This window comes from Hippopotamus amphibius, chromosome 13, assembly GCF_030028045.1.
Source record: "Hippopotamus amphibius kiboko isolate mHipAmp2 chromosome 13, mHipAmp2.hap2, whole genome shotgun sequence".
Lineage (NCBI taxonomy): Eukaryota > Metazoa > Chordata > Mammalia > Artiodactyla > Hippopotamidae > Hippopotamus > Hippopotamus amphibius.
In genome coordinates, this window is record NC_080198.1 from 38,682,534 (window position 1) to 38,706,563 (window position 24,030).

The 24,030-nt window shown below is 46.5% G+C and overlaps 1 protein-coding gene across 7 annotated transcripts in view; it reads left to right on the forward strand.

Moving 5' to 3' along the window:
- The window catches only part of PFKFB4 (6-phosphofructo-2-kinase/fructose-2,6-biphosphatase 4), a 57,350-nt gene that overhangs the window by 9,372 nt on the left and 23,948 nt on the right, over window positions 1–24,030 (forward strand). For 6 of the 7 annotated variants that reach the window (XR_009048683.1, XM_057704540.1, XM_057704544.1 and 3 more), the window contains exons 4-9: window positions 6,042–6,108; window positions 10,487–10,561; window positions 10,929–10,985; window positions 11,700–11,821; window positions 13,516–13,723; window positions 14,261–14,407. Coding sequence is in view for 6 of the 7 variants with exons in the window: in XM_057704540.1 (XP_057560523.1) it covers window positions 6,042–6,108; window positions 10,487–10,561; window positions 10,929–10,985; window positions 11,700–11,821; window positions 13,516–13,723; window positions 14,261–14,407 (676 nt within the window). In the remaining variant the exon portion in view is untranslated. Of the gene's footprint in view, window positions 1–1,205; window positions 1,390–6,041; window positions 6,109–10,486; window positions 10,562–10,928; window positions 10,986–11,699; window positions 11,822–13,515; window positions 13,724–14,260; window positions 14,408–24,030 lie in introns of all 7 variants that reach the window. The other variant, XM_057704545.1, reaches the window with a different exon arrangement.

The following is a 24,030-nucleotide window of genomic DNA, read 5'->3' on the forward strand; positions in this document are numbered from 1 at the left end:
TGGGAGTGGGGATGTGATGGGTTTGGGGACAAAGGGAGAAGGTATGTGGCCCGTTGGTGGCTAGCCCTGCTTTGCCCTCCCCTGCCGGGTATCTGTGGGAGGAGAGCATGTGGCTTCAGGGAGATGGTGGAGGCTTAGCCGGGGCAGGGCAGCTGACTGCATAGAGGCCACACTCACTTTCCTCAGGCTGTCTGTGGGGATGGGCTCTGATAGGCAGGGGAGCCTAAGGTGAAGCAGAGATATAGGCCTCAGGGGTGGGGCAGAATGGGAGTGGGACCACCTCCTGACACCTTCTAGCAAAGCCAGAAGGATCAGACCCAGAACTGGGGCCTTTCCTCCCTTGCCCCAGGATAAACCTCCTACTGATATTTGGAGGATGCTTGGCATGTTCTTGGCATGTGTCCGGTAGGCCTTGGCTTTCCTTTGAAGTTGCCTCAGTGTTGCTGGGTGACGAGTTGGAAATTTGCATGTGATACCCACTCCCCGTCTCCATTCAGACTTAAACTGATTGCTTTCTCCAGAGAAACGGAGCACCAGCTGTGGTCTGAGGAGCTATGCTATGCTCTTCTCAGCAGGTGTCAACTGAGCTATCAGGAAGCTTCCTGCCCTTGCTTTGTGGCAGGGCTTTGAGCAGAGGTTGGCCCTGCTCTAGGGACCTTCCCGAATCAAGCCCCAGGCCAGAAGCCACTGGCTATTGCCATGGTTGGCCTGCGCCCTCTCTGGCCACCAGGGGGCAGGAGTTCCCCGTTGTGGGGCTTCGGCCTTCAGTGCCTCTGTTCTTGGGTCAGTGGGGCTGGGCCTGCTGCTGCACTAAGACGGGAAGAGGAGTCTGACATTCAGCCCTCTGGGACCGAATTGTGAATTGTGGGTAAAACTCGAGGGTGGACCCTCTGTGATAACAACCCAGACAAAAGTGAGGGGACTGATACTTGAACCTACTGTGCGCTGGGTGTGTGATGACCATGGCCAACCCCCCTTGCCCCCCCCCATTTTAGATTTGAAGAAATTGAGCCTCAGGAGTCCCGCACAAGATCCCAAGGAGCTTCACAGAGCCCAGACTTAAATCTAAGCCCGTGCACCACTCAAAACTGTCCTGTCCATCATTCCAGCATCACCCAATTCGTAGATCAAAGGTTGCATCAAATGCAAATCCTACAGCAACCTCACATTGTGGCACTCACTAGCTGCTTTGATCTTTCCCACAGTGGGCTGTGGTTCCTCACTCCCCCAGATCCTGAGACTGAGGTCAGGAAGTGGTGGTATTGTCTGGGATCACTCAGGGTTTGATCTGAAGCCAGGCCTGTCTGAATCCAGAGTGTTTGCGGGGAGAACAGGGACGCTGGCATTCCCAGAGCTTGCTGCCCATTCTGCTCAGACTGCCCATCGAAGGTAGGAGCATTGGGATTAATTCTCATGGTGAAACTCAGACTCAGAAGAGGTTAGGGAAGTGGTCCAGGGTCACCCAGTTGGAACAGAGGCCCGAACAGTAGATGCTGGGGGCAGATTCACGTGTGCCTCTCTGTAGGTACATCCTCTGGCTGTTCCTGGAAGCTCTCCGTTGTGTATCCAAAGCCTGGGTCTGGCTCCTGGGCCATGGGGCCATTTCCCATTAACCAGCCCAAAATGTCCCACAGGTAACTGGCAAAATGGAAAGATCAGACTTTTTAAAAATAGGAAACCTGGGAAGAGAAACCTGCATTTCCCAGAGGCCCAGGTACATATACATTGTTGCAGTTCTTGGAGCTACACAATGTGGAGGTCTGTCCCTAACGCTGGGCACAGTGGAAGATCTAGAAGGGGGCATGTACAGCCATGGATGCATGTGCAGGTGCTCCCTCTTTATATACACATGGGTATGTGTGTAAATACATACCAAGCATGCTTGTATATGTGCAGAGTCACATACCACAGGAAGGTGTGTACACACACCATATGTATGCATGTGGGCAGTCACACACATACATATCCTCTGTGTGCATGTTTGGAACATGTGAAAACGCATAATTTTGCACACAGTTGTGCGATATCCCATGTGCACATGAACACGTTCAATCATACCGATGCCTTTGCAGTCATATACTACACACGGGCTTGGGTACACTGGGATGTTTTCTCTGATACCAACTGGTGTCCAGCAGTTCAATTCAATTCAATTCTGACCCTGTCTACCTGCAGTTAACATCAGTTCCCATGGGTTATGGGCTTGGTCCCTCAAGACTGACCCTAGTTCACATACCAGTCACAAGTCTTGGGGGCAGGGGAGCACTCATACTTCTAACTGGCTATAAATTGGGGGTTCCCGCAACCCCCTCTTCAGCAGATTACTGTTCCAGCTCACAGAGCTCAGTAGCATACTTGAGTTATATTTACTGGTTTATTATAATGGTTACAACTCGGAAAGAGCCAAGTGGAAGAGGTGCACAGGCAAGGAAGGGGGCAGTGTGGGGAGCTTCCAGCCCTCTTGGGGCCCAGCACCCTCCCAGCACCTCATCTCTTGAACCTGGAAGCTCTCCAGCTCTCACCATTCAATTCACCTTCGGCCCCCACCTCCCCTCCTGGAGGATGGTGGCAGGGCTGAAAGTTCCAACCCTTTCATCACTGTCTGCTGAGGCTGTCTGAGGGCCCCACCCTGAGTCACTTCATTAGCATCAACTCAGGTGTGATTAAAAGGGGCTCCTCGTGAATGACAAAAAAAGTCACTCCTATCACTCAAGAAATCCCAAGGGTTTTAGGAGCTCTGCCAAGAACCTAGAACAAAAACCAAATATATTTATCTTACCATACACACCCTCTTGTACGTGCACAGCTGCACTCTCACAGGGACCCAGGGAATGCTCACAGGTGCTCACTCACAGACTTACACATCCACGTACCCACCCATGCATGCGCGTGCGTGCCCATCCACACTCACACCCATACACGCACCAGCTCCCAGGCTGTTCCCCCAGCATCTCCACCTGGGCCCTGAGAGTCCCTCCTACTTGGTGCAGCCTCAGCCAGAGCAGCCCACGGAGATCTTAGCCCAGATCATGGGGTTCTATATGTGGGTGGCAAGAAATGGCCCCAGCCATGCTGAAACTGTAGAAATGTGTCTCAGGAGGCTCTGAGGAGCTCTAGTTCTTTATGTCTCAGCACAGAAAGAATTCAGCGAGAGGCAAAGTGATAGATAAGAACTGATTTATTAGAATAGGACACCTGTGAGGTTTACAAGTGGGTGGGCTGGAGGGTGCTATGCCCAGAACTTAGTGGACTACAGTTTTATAATCAAAGGAAAAGTGAGGAGGGGGAGAAGACCACCTTCTTCCTCATTCTTGAGTAGACATCAAGCTTCCATCATCAGCTCCTCCCCCTCCACATCGTGCAGGGGAGTTTTGTCCATACATGATCAAACTGGGACTGTCATGGCACAATGGAAATGAGCAAAAAGGTGGTAGCAGATACTAAAATATGGTAAATACCTCAGTATAATGTCACCCTTTCCCTATATTTTTGTTTTTAGTGAGCGCATAGGAGCGTGTCCTAGGAATCATTAACTTACCTCACTGGGCAGGATGTGGGTCTCATGCCACCATTGTTTTATTGTTTGGGGGCAAGTCTCATGCTTCTGTGGCATGTTTTGTTGCTAAGCAATCCTGCTTTCTGGAGTGGTCGTTATCTTATAGGGGTCTCCCATACTTTTTCCTTCACTTATGATCCCTTAGTAGGATTAACTAATCACCTACTTTGTCCCTTTTCTCTGTCCCTATCAATGCCAGTTTCCTGGGCTCTCAGAATTCAGGATTTTTGGCAGAAGAAAGCACTTTGAGGTTTTAATTGAAAGACCCACTAGGGCAGAGAAAGCTCACAAGGATGCATAAGAGCAGAGCTCCTTCCACTGACCTGGACTCAGCTCTTGCCCCCAGTTTCCTCGTGACCCCAGCAGTCTGGTCGGCTGCTGCCTCCATGCCTGGGCACACTGGCCTGGCGTGGCCTGGTGAGAGCCCTGATAGCACAGTCCTTTGATGCACTAGGGATTTACGCACAAAATCCCAAGATCAAACAAATGGGAAATCTAACTTTACTCTCACATCAAAAAATACAGGTAATAGTGTTTGGGAGGAAAAATTTTCCCATCTTGCCTTCTAGGTTCCTTGGCTTGTCTAATAATTAAATTGACATGACACAGATTAACAGGACAGAAAAAAAGTTTAATAGCACGTGTACCTCCTGCATACATGTGAGAGACCCAGGAAGTCCTCCCCTTAAATACCATCTTCAGCTAAAGAGAAAAGAAGATGTTGGGGGTGAGGGGTCAGGGGAAGTTACCAGGAAAAGCCCGCTAAACAAGGGTAAGGTTGTTATGCAGATTTAAATCTATGCCTTCAAGAAATTCCCTGGCTGTCCAGTGGTTAGGACTCCAAGCTTCTACTGTCAGGGGCCTGGGTTCGATCCCTGGTCAAGGAACTAAGATCCTGCAAGCTGTGCAGCCTAAATCAAGCAATCAATCAATCAATCTATGCCTTCAGCATTGATAATAGTTTCTAGAGATAAGGTCATCTCCCTCCTCTTGTTACAGCAAGGGAGACACCCTTATGAACAGAGATTTCCTTTATATTTGTAAACGTCTCCCAAAAAGGATAACTTCTACTCATGTTTTCAGAGCTTCTCCTATGTCTGCAGTTTCTTAAAAATAATCAGCCTAAAATAATCCTTATGGTAAAGAGACATATTTTGGGGTGGCAAATCCTGCTCCCCTGCATAGATTTATCTATCTTCAGACCTTATAAAAGAAATGATAAAGTTAGAAAGATCCTTATACGTGGGGACCCATTTTGCAGCACTAACAAAAAGGCTGAGATGCTCTGAGGACAGACAGTGTAGTCAGTGGTCAGTCATGGTGAGGGTTTTGCCTTCCAGAACATCTGTGGATGTGGGTGCAAGAGGCAGAGACATGGCACCCTCCTCCAGAAGGGATCAATTCAGGAGTTGTTGGTCCACTGAAAGAAATGAACACCCTAAAAGTTGAGACTTATGTTTTATTCAGGGGACAAAACTGAGGACTTAAGGCCAGAAGACAGCCTCTCAGATAGCTCTGAGGGACTGCTCTGCAGAGAAAAGGGAGGTGCCAGGTCTGGGCTCACTGAATCATTCTTTTGATATGCACCTCAGCTGTCTAGGGCCAGTACCCTGTTCTTTTCCATCCTGAACCCTCTCAGGGTGCAACTTTGGGGACGGCTACAGTGACTGATGGCTTGATGGCTGCAACATCCTTTTTTTGCTGATATAGCAGGTGGCATTCTTGGTCCACATCTCCCTTCTAGGAAAGAAAATTGAACATTAAGCTTAATGCTGCCTTGGGGGCCAGTGTAACTGTCTCTCCTTTCTCACCACCAGCACCACCTCCACACACACACATACAAGGGAGTATTGAGTTTTAAAAGTGCTTATTTTGATAATCAGGGGAAATGCATGACAGTTAGAAATCATGAATATGGCAAAATGGCAGGCTGGATTTGTACATGCTGAGATGGAGAAGGAAAGTACAGAAAACTGGTATTTCAAAAAGTATTCCTGTATGGATCCCAAGGGGGAAAGGGGCAGGGGTGGGTGGGATGAATTGGGAGATTGGGGTTGACATTTATACACTATTGATACCATGTATAAAATAAATAACTAATGAGAACCTCCTGTATAGCACAGGGAACTCTACTCAGTGCTCTGTGGTGACCTGCATGAGAAGGAAATCCAAAAAAGAGGGAATTTATGCATACGTATAGCTGATTCACTTTGCTGTACAGTATAAACTAACACAATACTGTAAAGCAACTATACTCCAATTAAAAAAAAAAAAGTATTCCTGATGGCCAGGAGCACATAACCTTCCATCTATAGGAGCAGGGTTACCAAACACTGAAAATCTTCCCAAGGAAAGAGAAAACTTTAGAAGAGAGAAGGAGCCCCAGGGGCTGCCCCCCTCCTGTCTGGCATGGGATATATCCCTGACCTACTGCCCTGCAGCAGCCAGTCAGGTGCTTGGCTGACCCGTGTTTTCTTTTCTAAAGGCAGTGTGCACTGGCAGCCCTCCGAGACGTTCGGCGGTTCCTTAGTGAGGAGGGGGGACATGTGGCCGTGAGTATAACACCCTGGTGGCATCTGGGAGTGACATGTGGGAGCCCACATACTTCTAACCATTTACTTATCAGGTACCTGGAGGGGAAGGCAGGGTGTGTGTGGTCCTAGATGCCCCTGAGTGCCAGCTCCTGGGAGGAAGTCTGCAACTGCTATGCTGGAGGAAACCAGAGGCTGGATGTCTGCCAGGAATTTCCCTCTGGGTTTGTGGTTGTGTTTGGCCCTGCAGGACTTCCTTCAGAATACTCGTATTGTTGGCCACTCCACAAGTTAGAGGTGTCTTGTTACCTAAGTCTTTAGCAAATATGGTTTCTTCTGGTGTGGACAGCATCCTGCCCAACATTTGGTGGCTATTTCAGGAATCAGTTGAATGCTGGGTAAAGGAATTACACCTCTATGTTGGCCCCTTAGTCAGATGGACAGGTGGGACAAGGCTGAACAAGGGTGTCTGCAGGAAAGAGCCCTACCCCAACCCTATGCAGTCAAACACAGGAGTTATTTTTTCCTTTTTTTTCCCTCTTGAAGGCATGCATCCTTGGAGCTCTTTCCCCTAGCCCCATCTAGATCAGTTGCCCTCTAGATCTGTCTGTGGCATAGCTGTCACCCTGGGAATTTCCTTCTCTTCCCTTCTGAGTTGAATGCCGTGCTCTTGGATCCCATGTCTTCCTTTTTCTTGGTTTACTGACTTATTTTGTTGGAGCACATCCTCCAGTAGCTTTCTGTGAAAGGTACTTGGGAAGTAAATTTTGTGAGACCTTGCATGTCTAGAAATGTCTTTTTTTATCCTCACATATGATGGGTGGGTGGGAAGAACGTTTCCTTTAGAATTTCCATGACATTGCTTCATTGTATTATGGCTTCTACAGGGGCTGTGGGATAAAGTCTGATGTCATTCATCTATTTGTTTGTTTGTTTGTTTATTGGCTGCATTGGATCTTCGTTGCTGTGTGCAGCCTTTCTCTAGCTGTGGCAAGTGGGAGCTACTCTTCGTTGTGGTGTGCAGGCTTCTCATTGCATTAGCTTCTCTTGTTGGGGAGCATGAGCTCTAGGCATACAGGCTTCAGTAGTTGGGGCACTCGGGCTCAGTAATAGTGGCTCGAGGGCTCTAGAGGCTTAGTTGCTCCACGGTATGTGGGATCTTCCTGGACCAGGGATCGAACCCATGTCCCCTGCATTGGCAGGTGGATTCTTAACCACTGTGCCACCAGGGAAGTCCCAGCTTTGACTTCTTGAAGACAGAGATCCAACCTACTCAGCTTTACTCCCCCAGCACTGTATGATAAATCAGTGGTGGTGGAGGTGGTGGTGACAACGGGCCAATGACAATCACAGAAGCTATCTGGTACACAGCCCTTACCAAGGCTGTGGCATAGTTCTAAGTGCCTCGCTTTAACTCACTTAAACTTCACAAAAGTCCTAGCAGGAGTGTACCATTGCCATGATCCATATTTTTAATGATGTAACCAAGGTGCAGAGAGAAACTTGTCTCATATAGCCAGAGAAAACCATAATTCAAAAAGACACATACCCCGGGCTTCCTTGGTGGTGCAGTGGTTAAGAATCTGCCTGCTAATGCAGGGGACACGGGTTCAATCCCTGGGCCAGGCAGATCCCACATGCCTCGGAGCAGCTAAGCCTGAGTGCCACAACTACTGAGCCTGAGCTCTAGAACCTGCAAGCCACAACTACTGAGCCTGCTTGCCACAACTACTGAAGCCTGAGAGCCTAGAGCCCGTGCTCCGCAACAAGAGAAGCTACTGCAATGAGAAGCCCGCACACTGCAATGAAGAGAAGCCCTGCTCGCTGCAACTAGAGAAAGCCCACATGTAGCAATGAAGACCCAAGGCAGCCAAAAAAAAAAAAAAAAAAAAGACACATGCCCCAATATTCATTGCAGCACTATTTACAATAGCCAGGAGATGGAAACAACCTAAATGTCCATCAACAGGGGAATGGATAAAGAAGATGTGGTACATATATACAATGGAATATTACTCAGCCATAAAAAGGAATGAAATTGGGTTGTTTGTAGAGACATGGATGGACCTAGAGACTGTCATACAGAGTGAAGTAAGTCAGAAAGAGAAAAACAAATATATATTAACACATATATGTGGAATTTGAAAAGATTGGTATAGACGATCTTATTTACCAAGCAGAAACAGAGACACAGATGTAAAGAACAAACGTTTGGATACCGAAGGGGAATCTGATGTCATTCTGATTTGCTGACCCTCCTTAAAAGTTTTATTTCCTAGGGAATTCCCTGGTGGTCCAGTGGTTAAGGTTCTGTGCTTCTGCTGCTGAGGGCCCGGGTTTGATCCTGGTCGGGGAACTAAGATCCTGCAAGCCACTTGGTGCGGCCAAAAAAAAAAAGTAAAAACAAACAAACAAACAAAGAAACCACAGGAAAACAAAAACAAAAAGGTTTTATTTCCTAGAGGAACCTGGGGGCTTCTCATGCCCCTTCCTCTAGGGAAGCTTTTAGGGTCTTCAAGGTGATATGCTTTATGGTGGGTCTTCTCTGCAATGCTGGGTCCTTGGGGTGGCCTTTTCCGCCAGGCAACTCTTCTCTAGCAGGTCAGAGAAATTGGCATATATTTTACTTTGTTAAACCACCCCCGCCACTTTCTCACAACTGAGTCCCCATACCCGTCCCATCTTCTGAGATGCTTTTTCTGGAACTTCCTAATGGCTGCATGCTAGACCTGATCCTTAATTTTACCTGTTTCCCCCCCTTATTTTCTATCTCCTTGTCTTTTTTTTTTTTAATTTTATTTATTTATTATTTTTTGGGGGGGTACACCAAGTTCAATCAACTGTTTTTGTACACATATCCCCGTATTCCCTCCCTTCCTTGACTCCCCCACCTCGAGTCCCCCCCACCCTCCCCGCCCCGGTCCTCTAAGGCATCTTCCATCCTCAAGTTGGACTCCCTTTGTTATACAACAACTTCCCACTGACTATCTATTTTACAGTTGGTAGTATATATATGTCTGTGCTACTCTCTCGCTTCGTCTCAGCTTCCCCTTCACCCCCTGCCCCCTCCCAAACCTCGAGTTCTCCAGTCTATTTTCTGCATCTGCATCCTTGTTCTTGTCACTGAGTTCATCAGTACCATTCCTTGTCTTTTTTGTTCTACTTTCAGGGAGACTTCCTCAACATAATCTTAAAAGTGTTTGGCTGAATTTTTAAACTTTTGTGGTACATTTTAATTTCCAAATTTAAAATGTCTTATTCTCTGAGTGTTCTAATTTCTTAGAACTCTGTTCTTGTTTTGTGCTTGCTATAGCATTTTGTGTCTCTTTAGACAATAATTATAAGTTTTTGACATTTCCTTCTGTGCTATGCCTATGTCCTCATTTCTTGAAGTTCCTTTTATTCTGTTTGATTTAGTCTTTGTTTTTCACGTTAGAGGTTTGGCTGGAGCATCCAGTGAGCCCTGGTCAAATGCCCTTTTTTAAAAAGTAATGCTCTAGGACTTCCCTGGTGATGCAGTGGTTAAGAATCCGCCTGCCAATGCGAGAGCCACGGGTTCGAGCCCTGGTCCAGGAAGATCCCACATGCCACGGAGCAACTAAGCCCGTGTGCCACAAGCACTGAGCCCATGCTCTCTAGGGTCCGTGTTCCGCAAGAAGAGAAGCCACTGCACTGAGAAGCCCTCACACCACAACGAAGAGTAGCCCCTGTTTGCCACAACTAGAGAAAAAGCCCGCGCGCAGCAACGAAAACCCAACCCAACACAGCCAAAAAAAAAAAAAGTGACTCTCTAAAAGTTGCTTGTGTGGGCTGCACCTAAGGGTCACAGCCTGCCTGGAGGAGGTTAGGAGGGGGCCTGGGGCTCCCCTTGTAGTGACAGCTAGTCCTCCCATCTCCTCTGCACTCTTGTCCCTTTTTTCAGAGGTGCTTGTGCCCCGTTCCTGACTATCCCAGTTCTGCACAAGCAGGTGTGCTCTGGTTGGTATAGGCTTGTGTTTGATTTTCTCCTGCTTCTCTGAGCCACTTACCATATGTCTATCTTAAAAAAACTGTGTTGACATCTCCCATCTCCTCTCCTCTCCTGTGTCCATTTTACTGGGGTCTCAAGATGGCGTGGAAATAAACATGGGTTCAATTCTCCAGGTTTAACTAATTTCACTGGAAGTCTTGATGGTCAAACATGAGCTAGTGCCTGCTGCCCTGCTTCCAGCTTCCTTAGGGTGCTCCCCAAGGAAGAGGAAGACCAGCCCAGCCATTGCACATCTGAAGGAGATTGGCCAGGAGGATGGCCGGGCGGCAGCCAGTCCTGATAACAAATCCAGACCCTGTGCTACAGCTGTTGGGTGGCCTCCCACCTTCCCCGGGGCCAGAGGCTGAGTTAACCCCATTTTGATCCTAGGTGTTTGATGCAACAAATACCACCCGAGAACGGAGAGCGACCATCTTTAATTTTGGGGAGCAGAACGGCTACAAGGTGAGGCCTCCTTGGCTTATCTCCTTGGTTGGGCTTTGGCATGTTTGGGCCCTCTGGGGCCCCTTTCTCAGCCTTGTGATGTGTGCAGGCAGGTGGGCTCCTGAGTGGATTTGGGATATGCTTTTCTCTCCACCTGGATTTTGCTTTCTGAGGAAGCTGGGGTCTTGGTGGGAGAGTCCTGGATAGGGCGGCATCTGCCTGGGTTCTGTGCTCCTTGACCTGGCCCCACCCCCTGAAGAAGGGACTCGGGGCCCTGGCCGCTGGTCAGCATGGCCCTCAGTGGGTAGGGAGCTCCGAGGAGCCAGGCTCAGGGCCCTAAATATGCCTCTGGTTGCTTCCCTCCTGCCCACCCTGGTCTTTGCTGCAGACCTTTTTCGTTGAGTCCATCTGTGTGGATCCTGAGGTCATAGCTGCCAACATCGTGGTGAGTGGTGCATCTGACCTTGTGGGGCCAGTAATACCAAGATGGCCTGTGACAGGGAGGTCCCTTTCCAGGTTGGGCTGGTGCCTGGGCTGACCTTAACTTGGTCTTCTTGAATACCGGGGGTCGTGGGGGAGGCAGTAAATCTCTGGGTCGGGTGGTCCTAGATCCCCGAGGACCGCTTGTGTGGAGGGCTTTGTGGCTGATGGGAGCTCATTCTTGTTCTCTTCCCTTCCCTTCCCTTTCCTTCCCCCGCCCCCTCATCATCCCCTGGATGGTGAGAGAGGAGCTTCAGCCCCTGGATGTAGGGGGATGTGGTGGGGGGTGGTGTTTCTATTTTGAAGGAGAAAGAGATTTGACCCTTCTCCCGTAAGCCCCTGTTTATGTGAGGAATGAACGTCTGGGTTTGGGGAGATAGTTCAGGTGGGGAGGGGCTTTGAGGCCCCTTGCCCCTCTGGCCTCGCCTCACCCGGTACCACAAAGATGAGGGCCTGCAATCATAGGTGCCCAGTAATACTCTCAGCACTGGTGTGGGAGCTCGACCCAGGGAGCCGCTGGACTCTTCCTGATGGGACCAGAGCCCTGGGATTGGCCTCCCGCCTTGGCCTGGCCTCCGGCCCAGCCTCCCCTCCACCCCATGCCCAGCATCCTCCTTGGTCTCCGACCTGCCTGGCCTCCGGCCCTGATGTGTCCTTGCCCTGTGCCTGACTCCGGCAGCAAGTGAAACTGGGCAGCCCTGACTATGTCAACCGCGATAGCGATGAGGCCACAGAGGATTTCATGCGGCGCATCGAGTGCTATGAGAATTCGTATGAGTCGCTGGACGAGGACCTGGACAGGTGAGCCAGGGCAGCGCTGTGTCTTCGGCTGTGGTGGGTGGTGGGTGGGGTCCATTCAGCTGCCTCCTGTGGCTCCTTGAGGTGGTGGCTGAGGGGCCACCCCAGCAGGCAGAGATGGTCTGTCCCTTTTTCTTTCTTTCCTTGGGGTGGGAATCCTGGCCCAGAGGTAACTCGCAGAACCGAGGTTGCTTTATCTGGAGCTCTGTGAGTCACAGTTTTCTACTATTCCATCATAAAATCAAGCCTGTTTTCTAGGCAGAGGGTCTTCCCACAAGGCATTTGCAAACAGTACACGCTTTTCTTCCAACGGGTGGTCTGTGTTTTGAGAAGGAGGAAGGGGTGCCCAGACTCTGCCTACGCACAGCTGCCAATAACCAGTGCTTGTGAGCCCTGCCTGCCTCCCTCTGGAATGGGGGATCCGTAGGAGCGAGTGCTGGGTGGGGACAGCAGCCAGCCATGCGCAGACTCTTTCTGTCAAGGCTCGGGTGGTCGATATTTTAGGCTTTGCGGGGGGGTCCAGTCTCTGTCGCAGCTGCTTAACTCTGCCGTTTAGTGCTAACGGAACATAGACAATATGTAACTAAATGGGCATGACTGTGTTCCCATAAAACTTTATTTACAAAACCAGGCTGAGTTTGACTTGCTGGCCATAGTTTGCCAACTCCTGTATTGTAGGAGAAGTAGGGGCGGTGGTTAAGTGAATAACACTTAAGTATTTAAGTTAACTTTAATAACTGAATAAAGTATTTCACAGTCCTTATAAATCATGCTGAAGAGACATGGGAGATTGTATGTTGTATAGCATTAAGTGAAAAGGCTGGAGTATGAACTTGTACTCGGTCATTTATAATTACGTACAAGTATATAATTACGAACCAAAGAAGTCAAGTGACTTTTGGAGGGGTGGTTTCTGGGGTGTTTGTGGGACAGTCCCTGGCCTGACGCTGAGTCTCGTCAGTGAGGCTGGTGCTGATCTGGTGCTGCCGCCCCAGCCTCTGCGGTGCTCCTGGTCTTCCCAGCATGGCATTGCTGCTCGTGGCTCTGTTCTCCACGCTGCAGGGCTGCACTGATCCAAAGCAGGGAAAGCGGCAGAGCTGGGCTTTTTTGGCTGCTGCCACCAGCACCATCCTCCTGAGCTTCTTGTCTCGTTCACCTGCTGCCTGGTATGGGACGTGGTGGCTGCTTGGCACACACAGATGACCTGGGCTGGGTTCTAGGGGGAGGGTTTGCAGGGGGAAGGAAAGGCCAGGCCCATGGATGGCTGACCAGAAAGACGGGAGGGGAAGTGAGCTTGCCAGCTACTCCCAGGTCAATCCTGGAAAAAACTGTCTCTTGTTCACCTTACAGACAGTGCGTTGAGAGCTCAGAGGTAAGCAAGAGGGGCCCGGGGAACATAGAGCAGCGATGTGGTAGGCCTGACCCCTCACTTTGGATGTCACCTTTTGAGAGCATGATGAGTATGGAGCACCTCTCACGGGATTTGTCTGTATGTCACACATGTCGTGTTGCTCCCACCTCACCCCTGTCACCCACGCACCAGCTGACAGTCCTGTGCGTTGTGGTCTCAAGCCTGGTGGGGTCAGAGATGCAAGGTTCTATGGCCACTTCCTGGAGCTGGCAGGGTGTGAGTGTCCCCAGTCACACTCAAGGTCCCCAGTCACACTCACAGACTTCTCTCTACCTTCTCTGGAAAGCGATCTGTCCTACATCAAGATCATGGACGTGGGGCAGAGCTACATCGTGAACCGCGTGGCTGACCACATCCAGAGCCGCATTGTGTATTACCTCATGAACATCCATGTGACGCCCCGCTCCATCTACCTCTGCCGGCACGGGGAAAGTGAGCTCAACCTCAAGGGCCGGATTGGCGGGGACCCAGGACTGTCCCTCCGGGGCAGGGAGGTCAGTGTGTGTGTGTGTGTGTGTGTGTGTGTGTGTGTGTGTGTGTGTGCATTTGCTCTTGTGCTGGACTCCAGTGAATGTGCAACCCAGGTGGATGACCCCATTCAGTCTGGAATGTTCCGTTATATAGGGAAGGTCACCAAGCAGATGCCTGGATCTCTGGCTTCCATGCGAGCTGTCACCAGCTGAGTCCCTTTCCCTGGAGAGGTGTGCCATTCTGGGAGTGAGCTGAGTCCCTACAGTGCAGCTGATGCTGTGCCATGGTCCCAGGGAGATATTGAAACCTCAGTGGGAAGGTCATACAGCCTAGGGCGCATGGTCTGGGGGCGAGCACTGGCAGGGGACCTGATGAGCCACAGCTGGAACTACACTCAGGGTCTCAGAAGAATGCACAAAGATAGCACTTGTGGGTGTGGGTGTCATCGAGAGTTAGTTTGTGTTTTTTACCAAACCTGTTTTCTCTGAGGCTGGGCCCCATGGACACTTGGAGGGCAGCCTAGGACCCGTGCTTCTGAATTTGCTTGTGATGTGTTTCAGTTTGCCAAGAGTCTGGCCCAGTTCATCAGGGATCAGAACATCAAGGACCTAAAGGTTTGGACAAGCCAGATGAAGAGGACAATCCAGACAGCCGAGGCCCTGGGTGTGCCTTATGAGCAGTGGAAAGTTCTCAACGAGATTGATGCGGTAATTACCATCTCTTCCCTCCCCTGCCCAGCTCTGGGTACAGCTGTGCTCACCCAGGGTGAGAGTGTTGAGGAGGGTCAGGTAGAACTTTTTCTTTAACATTTCATCATTGTTTAGGGTTTTGATTCATCCCTCCCTCCTTCCCTGCCTCCCTCCTGCCCTTCTATTGCATGTAACTATCCAGGTGTACAACGTGATGATTTGATGTATGTATATATCATGAAATAATTATCACAATAAGTTTAGTCAACATCCATCACTACATAGTTACAAGTTTTATTTTTCTTGTGATGAGAACTTTTGAGACATATACTCTTAGCAATTTTCAAATATATGATACATTTTGTTAACTAGAATCACCATGGTATACATTATATCCCCAGGACTTATTTATCTTATAACTGGAATTTTAAACCTTTCTACCCTCTTCACCCATTTTGCCTACCAGCTGGCTTCTCATCCTTTTAACTACCACTTTCAAATCTACAAAACCTCAAAGGGAAAAATGATGCCGTATATCAGGTTCACCTCTTTGGGCTTCCTTTCATTTCAGGATCTTGGCCCCTCAGGTCTTTTCTACCCTGTAGCTCTAGGGGGATATCAAACAAATTTTATTCATTTATTTGTTTGTTTGTTTGTTTGTTTATGTTTGGCTTTTCTAGTAGCTCTCAGTGGAGGGTTAGTCTGAAACAAGCTAGTCTACTATTGCCTGATGTGGAAGTCTCTAATAAGATCAGAATTGAATCCTACAAAGATCACCCAACTGATAGAATTGCTTTGTTAAGATGAGGTTGGGGGACAAGCTGGAGAAGGGACACTTGTTAGAGGTGCTTGTGGTGGCTGATGAGGTGATGACATCTGGAAATTGGGTGGCAGCAGTGAACGAGGAGGAGATGGACCTGAGGGATGTGTATTTATTTATTTATCATGTATTTATGTGAGCCTACCCTGTGCTAGGAACTGGGCCAGGTGCTGGGGACTGAGATCCTGGCGAAAGGGTAGAGGTTGATGATGCCCAATCAGGGGTCTAAAAGGGAAAAAAGCATCCAGGATGGCTTCCGATTTCCAGCCGCTGGGAAGGGTTCTGGGGCAAGGAAGGTGATGAGCTCACATGAGGGCAGGAACTATGTCTACTTTGTTCACCACATCGTAGCTGCTCAGTAACCATGTAGTGAATGAAAGGAAGATGTCCTTGGGAGATGTTCAAGAGCAGATACCCAGGAGGCAATCTGACCTCCAAGGAGATGTGGGGCTTGGACATCCCCCCCATAGACGTGGTGCTTGAGACTGTGGAACGGATCAGGTGGCCAAGGGAGGCGAAGTAGAACCCAGGACAGAGCCCAGGAGAGCCCCGGCGTTTAAGGGGCTGTGGAAGAAGCTATGGATGGGTGTCTGGTGAGGTGGAAGAGAAACTAGGCTGATGGGGGTCATGGGAATCAAGGCAAAGAGGAGGAGTCAGTGGTCAGTGCGGTGAGATACCATAGAGGGGGGCAGTGAGGCCAGGCTCCAAACTGACCATTGGGATGTCATAACAAGACCACTGGGATTCGTGGCAGGAGCCTAGTGGTCTGGTGCCCAGTGGGAATGGGTAGGGAGGTGAGTGGGGGGGACAAGGGGCTCAGCGTCAAGGGAGACTTGGCCGTGTGTAAGCTGATGGTGAGGGACTGGTAGAAAGGGAGAGATTGAGAGGACAGGAGGCCCTGGGTGGTGTCACAGGCCCAGGTTCCAGGGTATCAGGAGAGGAAAGGGGTGCAGGTGGCCACAGAGTACTGTGTCTCAGAACTTCATGGAGGTTTCACTCAAGACTGAAAGGAAGGAGAAGTTTCCAGTGGGAGTTAGCCAGGGGGAAGACTTGGCTGGTCCGGAGACCAGGAATCTTCTGTGGTACCCTTGTCTGTGTCCTGGGGGTGGTCTTCCTCCCCCAGGAGGTGGATGCAGCTGTGGAAAAGGCAGATGCTCATTCAGCTTGAGAGCTTATTCAGTTGTGTCCCTATGGATGAAATGGAAGCAAGTGGGACAAAGGAGGTGAGGAGTTGGGAGGAAGGTGATGAAGCCACATGCCATGGAATCCGTCTCCGCTGGAAAAGATTGGGGAAGGGAATGGGGGCATCCATGGCATTCTGAGATGGGAGGGGCCACAGGCACAGCATTCATGTGGGGAACCAGGCCAAGGAAGCTGACAGTGGGCTGTTAACAAGGGACATCTCCAGAGGCGATCTCTGTGGGAGGTCGGGCCACCTGGCCTCAAGGAGGAAGCCTTTTTGTATTTTCTTGTGAATAAGATCTTCTCCTCACTGTGTGGTTACTGCTGGTGCACAGGATACCTATGACCAAATTCTTTTATTCGCTCTAGTACTTTTTCAGTTGATTCTCTCAGCTTTTTCTCAAGGAGCTGTCATATCTTCTGAAATAAGGATAATCCAGTTGTCACCTTCCCAGTTCAAGTGCCTTGTGTTTCTGTTGTGTATTGTGAAGGGCAACTAGATTTCCTCGTTTGGGTCTTAATTTAATGGGCTGAAACTATGAAATGAATTTGGTGGCTTCTCAGTCTTTTCTGAGCCCTTGGGATTCACTCTTCTTTCAGCACAGCTCCCTAGCCTGGGGCTTTGTGTTCTTCGAGGTAATTCTTTGATGACAATTAAAATGTGTTCCTTGGTCTATTTTGGACACATATTCTTGAGTCATCTTTTTTATCCCCCAATATTTTGTTATGAAAAATTTCAAAGGAACAGTGTGTCAGTGATGTGTGACAATACGAGATGGTCTAAAACGTGTTATTGGAGTTAGAAAAAGATGGGCGGAGAGAACAGAAGAAAACAAATTTTTGCAGAAATAATGAGTAAAAATTGGAGAGTTGATCAATTGCAAAGGGGAGACAGCAACTTTTTGGATGATGGAAGTGTTTTATATCATGATTGTGGTGGCAGTTATTACAACTTTATATATGTTAAAACCCATTGAATCGTATTTAAAATTGGCAAACTTATGTAAATTTTAACTTCATAAAAATTGTGGTTTCCTCCTTCCCTCCCAAAAATTTTAAACTTAGAGCAGAATTGAAAGACTTTAATGGGAACGCCTATGTGCCTGCTGTGTTAACTTTCTATTGCTGCATAAGAAATTACCATGAGCTTAGTGGCTTCAAACAATACATACTTATTATTGCACAGTGTCTGTGGATCAGGAGTCTGGTGAGACGTGGCTGGGTTCTCTGTTCAGGGTCCCATCAGGCTGCAATCAAGATGTGACCAAGGCTTTGACCTCCTCTGAGGCTTGGGATCATCTTCCAAGCTCATGTGGTCATTGGCAGTATTCATCTCTCTATGGTTATAGGAGTTTCTTACTAGCTCACAGCCAAAGGGTGCTCAGCTCTTAGAGGCCACGTGCTTTTACTTGTCATAAGGCTTCTCACAACAGAACATCATATTCTTCAAAGTCAGTAGGGGAGTCTCTGTCTCTATAGTCAGCTAAGACAGGGTCTGGTATAACATAACATGGTCATGGATGGAATTGACATCCTCTTTAGTGCGAGTCTCAGTCTATCAGTAACCAATGTCGTTGTGGTTGTACCAGCCCTTTTGGTTCTTATTATGATTGCAGGACATCATTCAGCAGTACAGGGAACTTTGGGGAAAAAAAAATAGAGGCTTATTCCTGACAAGACATAGAAATTACATGGCACACCTGAGGCCACACAGAGAGGTTGCAGTAGGTGGGGTGGGGAGAGGCAAGGGAAGAGAAAAAAAACAAGTGACCTAAATGGTCAGTTATTAACCATCAAATGGTCAGAAATCAACCAAGATCTCTAAAACAAAGGAAGTTCAGGTGGGGAGAAGTGGCCTGGCTCTATCTACTCACGTCTGACAATGTGTATATACAACATAGCTGTCTTTGAAGGTGATGCTTCTTTGAATTGGAGGCCTCCATTTTCACAGTTTGAGTCAGGCACTTGTATTACAAAAAAAAAACAGCTGTCAGGGTTTGCACTGCACATCCTGTCATCACTTTTATCTGTGGTTTAGAAGCCAGTCACTGATTCTGCCCACACTCAAGGGAAGGGGATTATATAAGAGCTTGACTCATTGGAAGTCACCTGAGGGTGTGTCACATCCCCACCCCCATGTTTCTACCATCAACCTTTTACCATACAGGCAGACTTTGTTTTATTGTACTTTGTTTTATTGCACTTTGCAGATAATGCATTTTTTTTACAAATTGAAGGTTTGTGGCAACCCTTTATCCAGCAAGTCTATCGGTGCCGTTTTCCCAACAGCATTTGCTCACTTTATATCTCTGGGTCACATTTTGTTAATTCTCGCATGCTTTCAAACTTTTCATTATTGTTATATTTGTTATGGTGATCTGTGATCAGTGATCTTTGATGTTACTACTCTGACTCGCTGAAGTCTCAGATGACGCTTAGCATCTTTCAGCTATACAGTATTTTAAAATTAAAGCATGTACTTCTTTTAAACATGATGCTATTACACACTTAATAGTGTATAGTGTAAATGTAACCTTTATATGCACTGGGAAAGCAAAAAATTTGTGTGACTCACTTTGTTGCAATGATCTGGAGCAAACCCACAATATCTCCAAGGTACACCTGTAGTACCTGCTTTATCACTTCCTATTTATCTCTCCATCCCTGAGTCACCTTGATAGTTTATTTTATTCAAAGTTTATTTGTTCATCAGAATATGTTATTAGTACATAACAGTAGAGTATACTGGATCTCAGCTGTATCTCAGTATCAGCTGTTATTACCTCTGTTCCCATCCTTTGATATTGTGGGGTTTTTCTTATTATTTACATGTCAGAGATTAGCCACTCATTGAATTTTTCCCCCCAGAGAACCAGATCTCAGAATGTATCAATTCTGTTGTTTTTCTATTTTCTAATTCATTTATTTTTTTTACTTTTATTTTTTTTTTATATTTATTTTCTTATTTTTTTCGTTGCACTGGGTCTTAGTTGCGGCACGTGGGATCTTTCACTGCAGCACGCAGTCTCTTTTTTGCAGTGCACAAGCTTCTCTCTACTTGTGGTGCAGGGGCTTAGTTGCCCCACAGCATGTGGGATCTTAGTTCCCTGACCAGAGATCAAACCTGTGCCCCCTGCATTGGGAGCACAGATTCTTAACCACTGGACTGCCAGGGAAGTCTATATTATTTTCCTTTTACTTACTTTCCTTAAGTTTTAAAAAAAACTTTTTTTATTTTATTTTATTTTTATTTATTTTATTTTATTTTATTTTTATTTTTTACAATAAACTGCATCTATTTAGAGTGTACAATTTGGTATCCCAATCTCCCAATTCATTCCACCCCCAACCCTCCCCACTTTCCCCACCTGGTGTCCATATGTTTGTTCTCTACTTCTGTGTCTCTGTTTCTGCCTTGCAAACCGGTTGATCTACACCATTTTTCTATAGTCCACATATATGTGTTAATATATGATATTTGTTTTTCTCTTTCTGACTCACTTCACTCTGTATGACACTCTCTAGGTCCATCCATGTCTCTACAAATGTCCCAGTTTCATTGCTTTTTACAGCTGAGTAATATTCCATTGTATGTATGTACCACATCTTCTTTATCCATTCATCTGTTGATGGACATTTAGGTTGCTTCCACGTCCTGGCTATTGTAAATAGAGCTGCAATGAACATTGGAGTGCATGTGTCTTTTTGAATTATGGTGTTCTCTGGGTATATGCCCAGCAGTGGGATTGCTGGGTCATATGGTAGTTCTATTTTTAGTTTTTCAAGGAACCTCCATACTGTTTTCTATAGTGGCTGTATCAATTTACATTCCCACCAGCAATGTAAGAGCGTTCCTTTTTCTCCACACCCTTTCCAGCATTTACTGTTTGTTGATTTTCTGATGATGCCCATTCTAACCGGTGTGAGGTGATACCTCATTGTCGTTTTGATTTGCACTTCTCTAATAATTAGTGATGTTGAGCAGCTTTTCATGTGCCTCTTGGCCATCCGTATGTCTTCTTTGGAGAAATGCCTATTTAGGTCTTCTGCCCATTTTTTGATTGGATTGTTTGTTTTTTTTGATATTGAGCTGGATAAACTGTTTATATATTTTGGAGATTAGTCCTTTGTCTGTTGATTCGTTTGCAAATATTTTTCCCATTCGGAGGGTTGTCTTTTTTGTCTTGCTTATAGTTTCCTTTGCTGTGCAGAAGCTTTGAAGTTTCATTAGGTCCCACTTATTTATTTTTGTTTTTATTTCCATTATTCTAGGGGGTGGATCCAAAAAGATCTTGCTTTTATTTACGTTGAAGAGTGTTCTTTCTATGTTTTTCTCTAGGAGTTTTATAGTGCCTGGCCTTACATTTAGGTCTTTAATCCATTTTGAGTTCATTTTTGTGTATGGTGTTAGGAAGTGTTCTAATTTCATTCTTTTACATGTAGCTGTCCAGTTTTCCCAGCACCACTTATTGAAGAGGCTGCCTTTTCTCCATTGTATATCCTTGCCTCCTTTGTCATAGATTAGTTGACCGTAGTTTATCTATGGGCTTTCTATCCTGTTCCATTGATCTATATTTCTGTTTTTGTGCCAGTACCATACTGTCTTGATCACTGTAGCCTTGTAGTATAGCCTGAAGTTGGGAAGCCTGATTCCACCAGCTCCGTCTTTCCTTCTCAAGATTGCTTTGGCTATTCAGGGTCTTTTGCGTTTCCATACAAATCATAAAATTTCTTGTTCTAGTTCTGTGAAAAATGCCATTGGTAATTTGATCAGGATTGCATTGAATCTGTAAATTGCTTTCGGTAATATAGTCATTTTCACAATGTTGATTCTTCCAATCCGTGGACTTCTAAAGCTTATTGGCTGAGGCATTTATACTCATTCTTTCTTCTTCAATAATGAAAGCATTTAAAGTGATTTATTGGTTGATTTATTGTGTTGCAGTCCAAAAATGTGACCTGTAATTCAGCCTTTTGGAATTTTTAGAGACTTTCTTCTTCTTCTTTTTAAAAATATTTATTTATGTATTTGGCTGCACCGGGTCTTTAGTTGCAGCACACTGGGATCTTTCTAGAGGCATGTGGGATCTTCATTGCAGTGTGCAGGATCGTCATTGCAGCATGCAGGATCTTTAGCTGTGGCATGTGGGATCTTTTAGTTGCGGCATGCGGACTCTTAGTTGTGGCATGACGAATCTAGTTTGCTGACCAGGGATTGAACCTGGGCCCCCTGCACTGGGAACGTGGAGTCTTAACTGCTGGACCACCAGGGAAGTCCCTTTAGATGCTTTCTTTGTTGCCTAGAATATGGTAAATTTTCATAAATATCTTATGGCCATTTGAAAGGAAGTTCTGTTGTCTTGTTAGTTAGATAACATCAACCAATATATGTCCATTATCCAATTATATGGAGGAATCACAGGGTGTGTGTGTCTGTGTGTGATAATGAAGCTTTCTCACTTCTAGAGTCTTATACTGAAGTATTTAAGATGAAATGGAATCATGTCTGGCATTTTCTTCAAAGTAATTTCCTTCAAAACAATTTCTTCAAAATTGGTTGGGGAGAGGGACACAAGTATAGGTTTAGTTGAAACATGATTAGCTGTGTGTTATTAACATTTATGGCTAAGAGGTGGGTACCTGGGTGCATCATACTGTCATCTGTACTTTTCTGTGTGGTTGAAAATTTTCATAAGAAAAAGTGTATCTCATTAATTTCAACTTCTTTAATTATATCATTCAAATCTTCTCTTTTTTTGTCTATTTGATCATCATAAATCAATAGTTGAATGTTAAATACACTCTAATTTTTTAATTTTTCTTGCATTTTCAACAATTTTGCATTATCTTACCTTTTTTCTTTTAAAGTATTTATTTATTTATTTATTTGGCTGTGCTGGGTCTTCGTTGCAGCATGTGGGATCTTAGTTACAGCATGTGGGATCTTAGTTACAGCATGTGAGACCACCAGGGAAGTCCTTTATATATTATGATGTTTTATTATTAAGTAATTTAAAGTTCATGACTTAGGAATCTGTGGACATAAAAGGAAACAGTTGGCCATTCCAATTAGGTTAATTCAATGAGGATTTATAAAAGGACCCTTTTCCAAAGATAATGGGCAGGATGGGATCTCCCTGGTGGTCCAGTGGCTAAGGCTCCATGCTTCTGATGCAAGGGGCCTGGGTTCGATCCATGATCAGAGAACTAGATCCCACACACTGCAACTAAGAGTTTGCATGCCACAACTAAAAGATCCTGCATGCCACAACTAAAAATCCTGCATGCTGCAACAAAAATTCCATGTGCCACAACTAAGACCCAGCACAGCCAAATAAATAAATATTAAAAAAAAACACACACAAAGATAATGGGCAGGATATAGGGACCATGTAACAACAGGGGCCAATAGAGGAGGGAGAGGGTATAGGAACCTGGGGGCAGGGAGCTGTGAGGAAAGGGCAGCCTGGTGGGATGAGACCTTGGGTGAGGGCCTAGACTGCTGAAAGCAACCTCTTCTGGAGGGAGTCAGAATAAACAACTCAGCCTCACTCTCCTCCCTCCCTGTGACCTCCTGCCAGCATTCCCCATAGCCTAACCCAACAAGAAATTGTTGGCCATGGGAGCCTTGTAAATGCCTCCACAAAAGTCAGCCTCCAGGGGCTGAGAGCAGGTGGAGAAGCAGAAGGATGTGGAGGGGCAAATAAGAGAAAACAGCGCAGCCTTCCTTCTGTTTCAGCATTTTTTTTTTTAATTTATTTTTTTTAATATATATATTTTTTAATTTTATTTTTTTTTGGGGGGGTACATCAGGTTCAATCATCTGTTTTTATACACATATCCCCGTATTCCCTCCCTTCCTTGACTCCCCCACCTCGAGTCCCCCCCACCCTCCCTGCCCCAGTCCTCTAAGGCATCTTCCATCCTCGAGTTGGACTTCCTTTGTTATACAACAACTTCCCACTGACTATTTTACAGTTGGTAGTATATATATGTCTGTGCTACTCTCTCGCTTCGTCTCAGCTTCCCCTTCACCCCCCGCCCCCTCCCATACCTCGAGTTCTCCAGTCCATTCTCTGTATCTGCATCCTTATTCTTGTCACTGAGTTCATCAGTACCATTTTTAGATTCCGTATATGTGAGTTAGCATACAATATTTGTCCTTCTCTTTCTGACTTACTTCACTCTGTATGACAGATTGTAGTTCTATCCACCTCATTACATATAGCTCCATCTCGTCCCTTTTTATAGCTGAGTAATATTCCATTGTATGTATATGCCATATCTTCTGTATCCATTCATTTGTTGATGGGCATTTAGGTTGCTTCCATGTCCTGGCTATTGTAAATAGTGCTGCAGTAAACATTATGGTACATGTTTCTTTTGGGATTATGGTTTTCTTTGGGTATATGCCCAGGAGTGGGATTACTGGATCATATGGTAGTTCTATTTGTAGTTTTTTAAGGAACCTCCAAATAGTTTTCCATAGTGGCTGTACCAACTTACATTCCCACCAACAGTGCAGGAGAGTTCCCTTTTCTCCACACCCTCTCCAACCTTTGTGGTTTCCAGACTTTGTGATGATGGCCATTCTGATTGGTGTGAGGTGATACCTCATTGTGGCTTTGACTTGCATTTC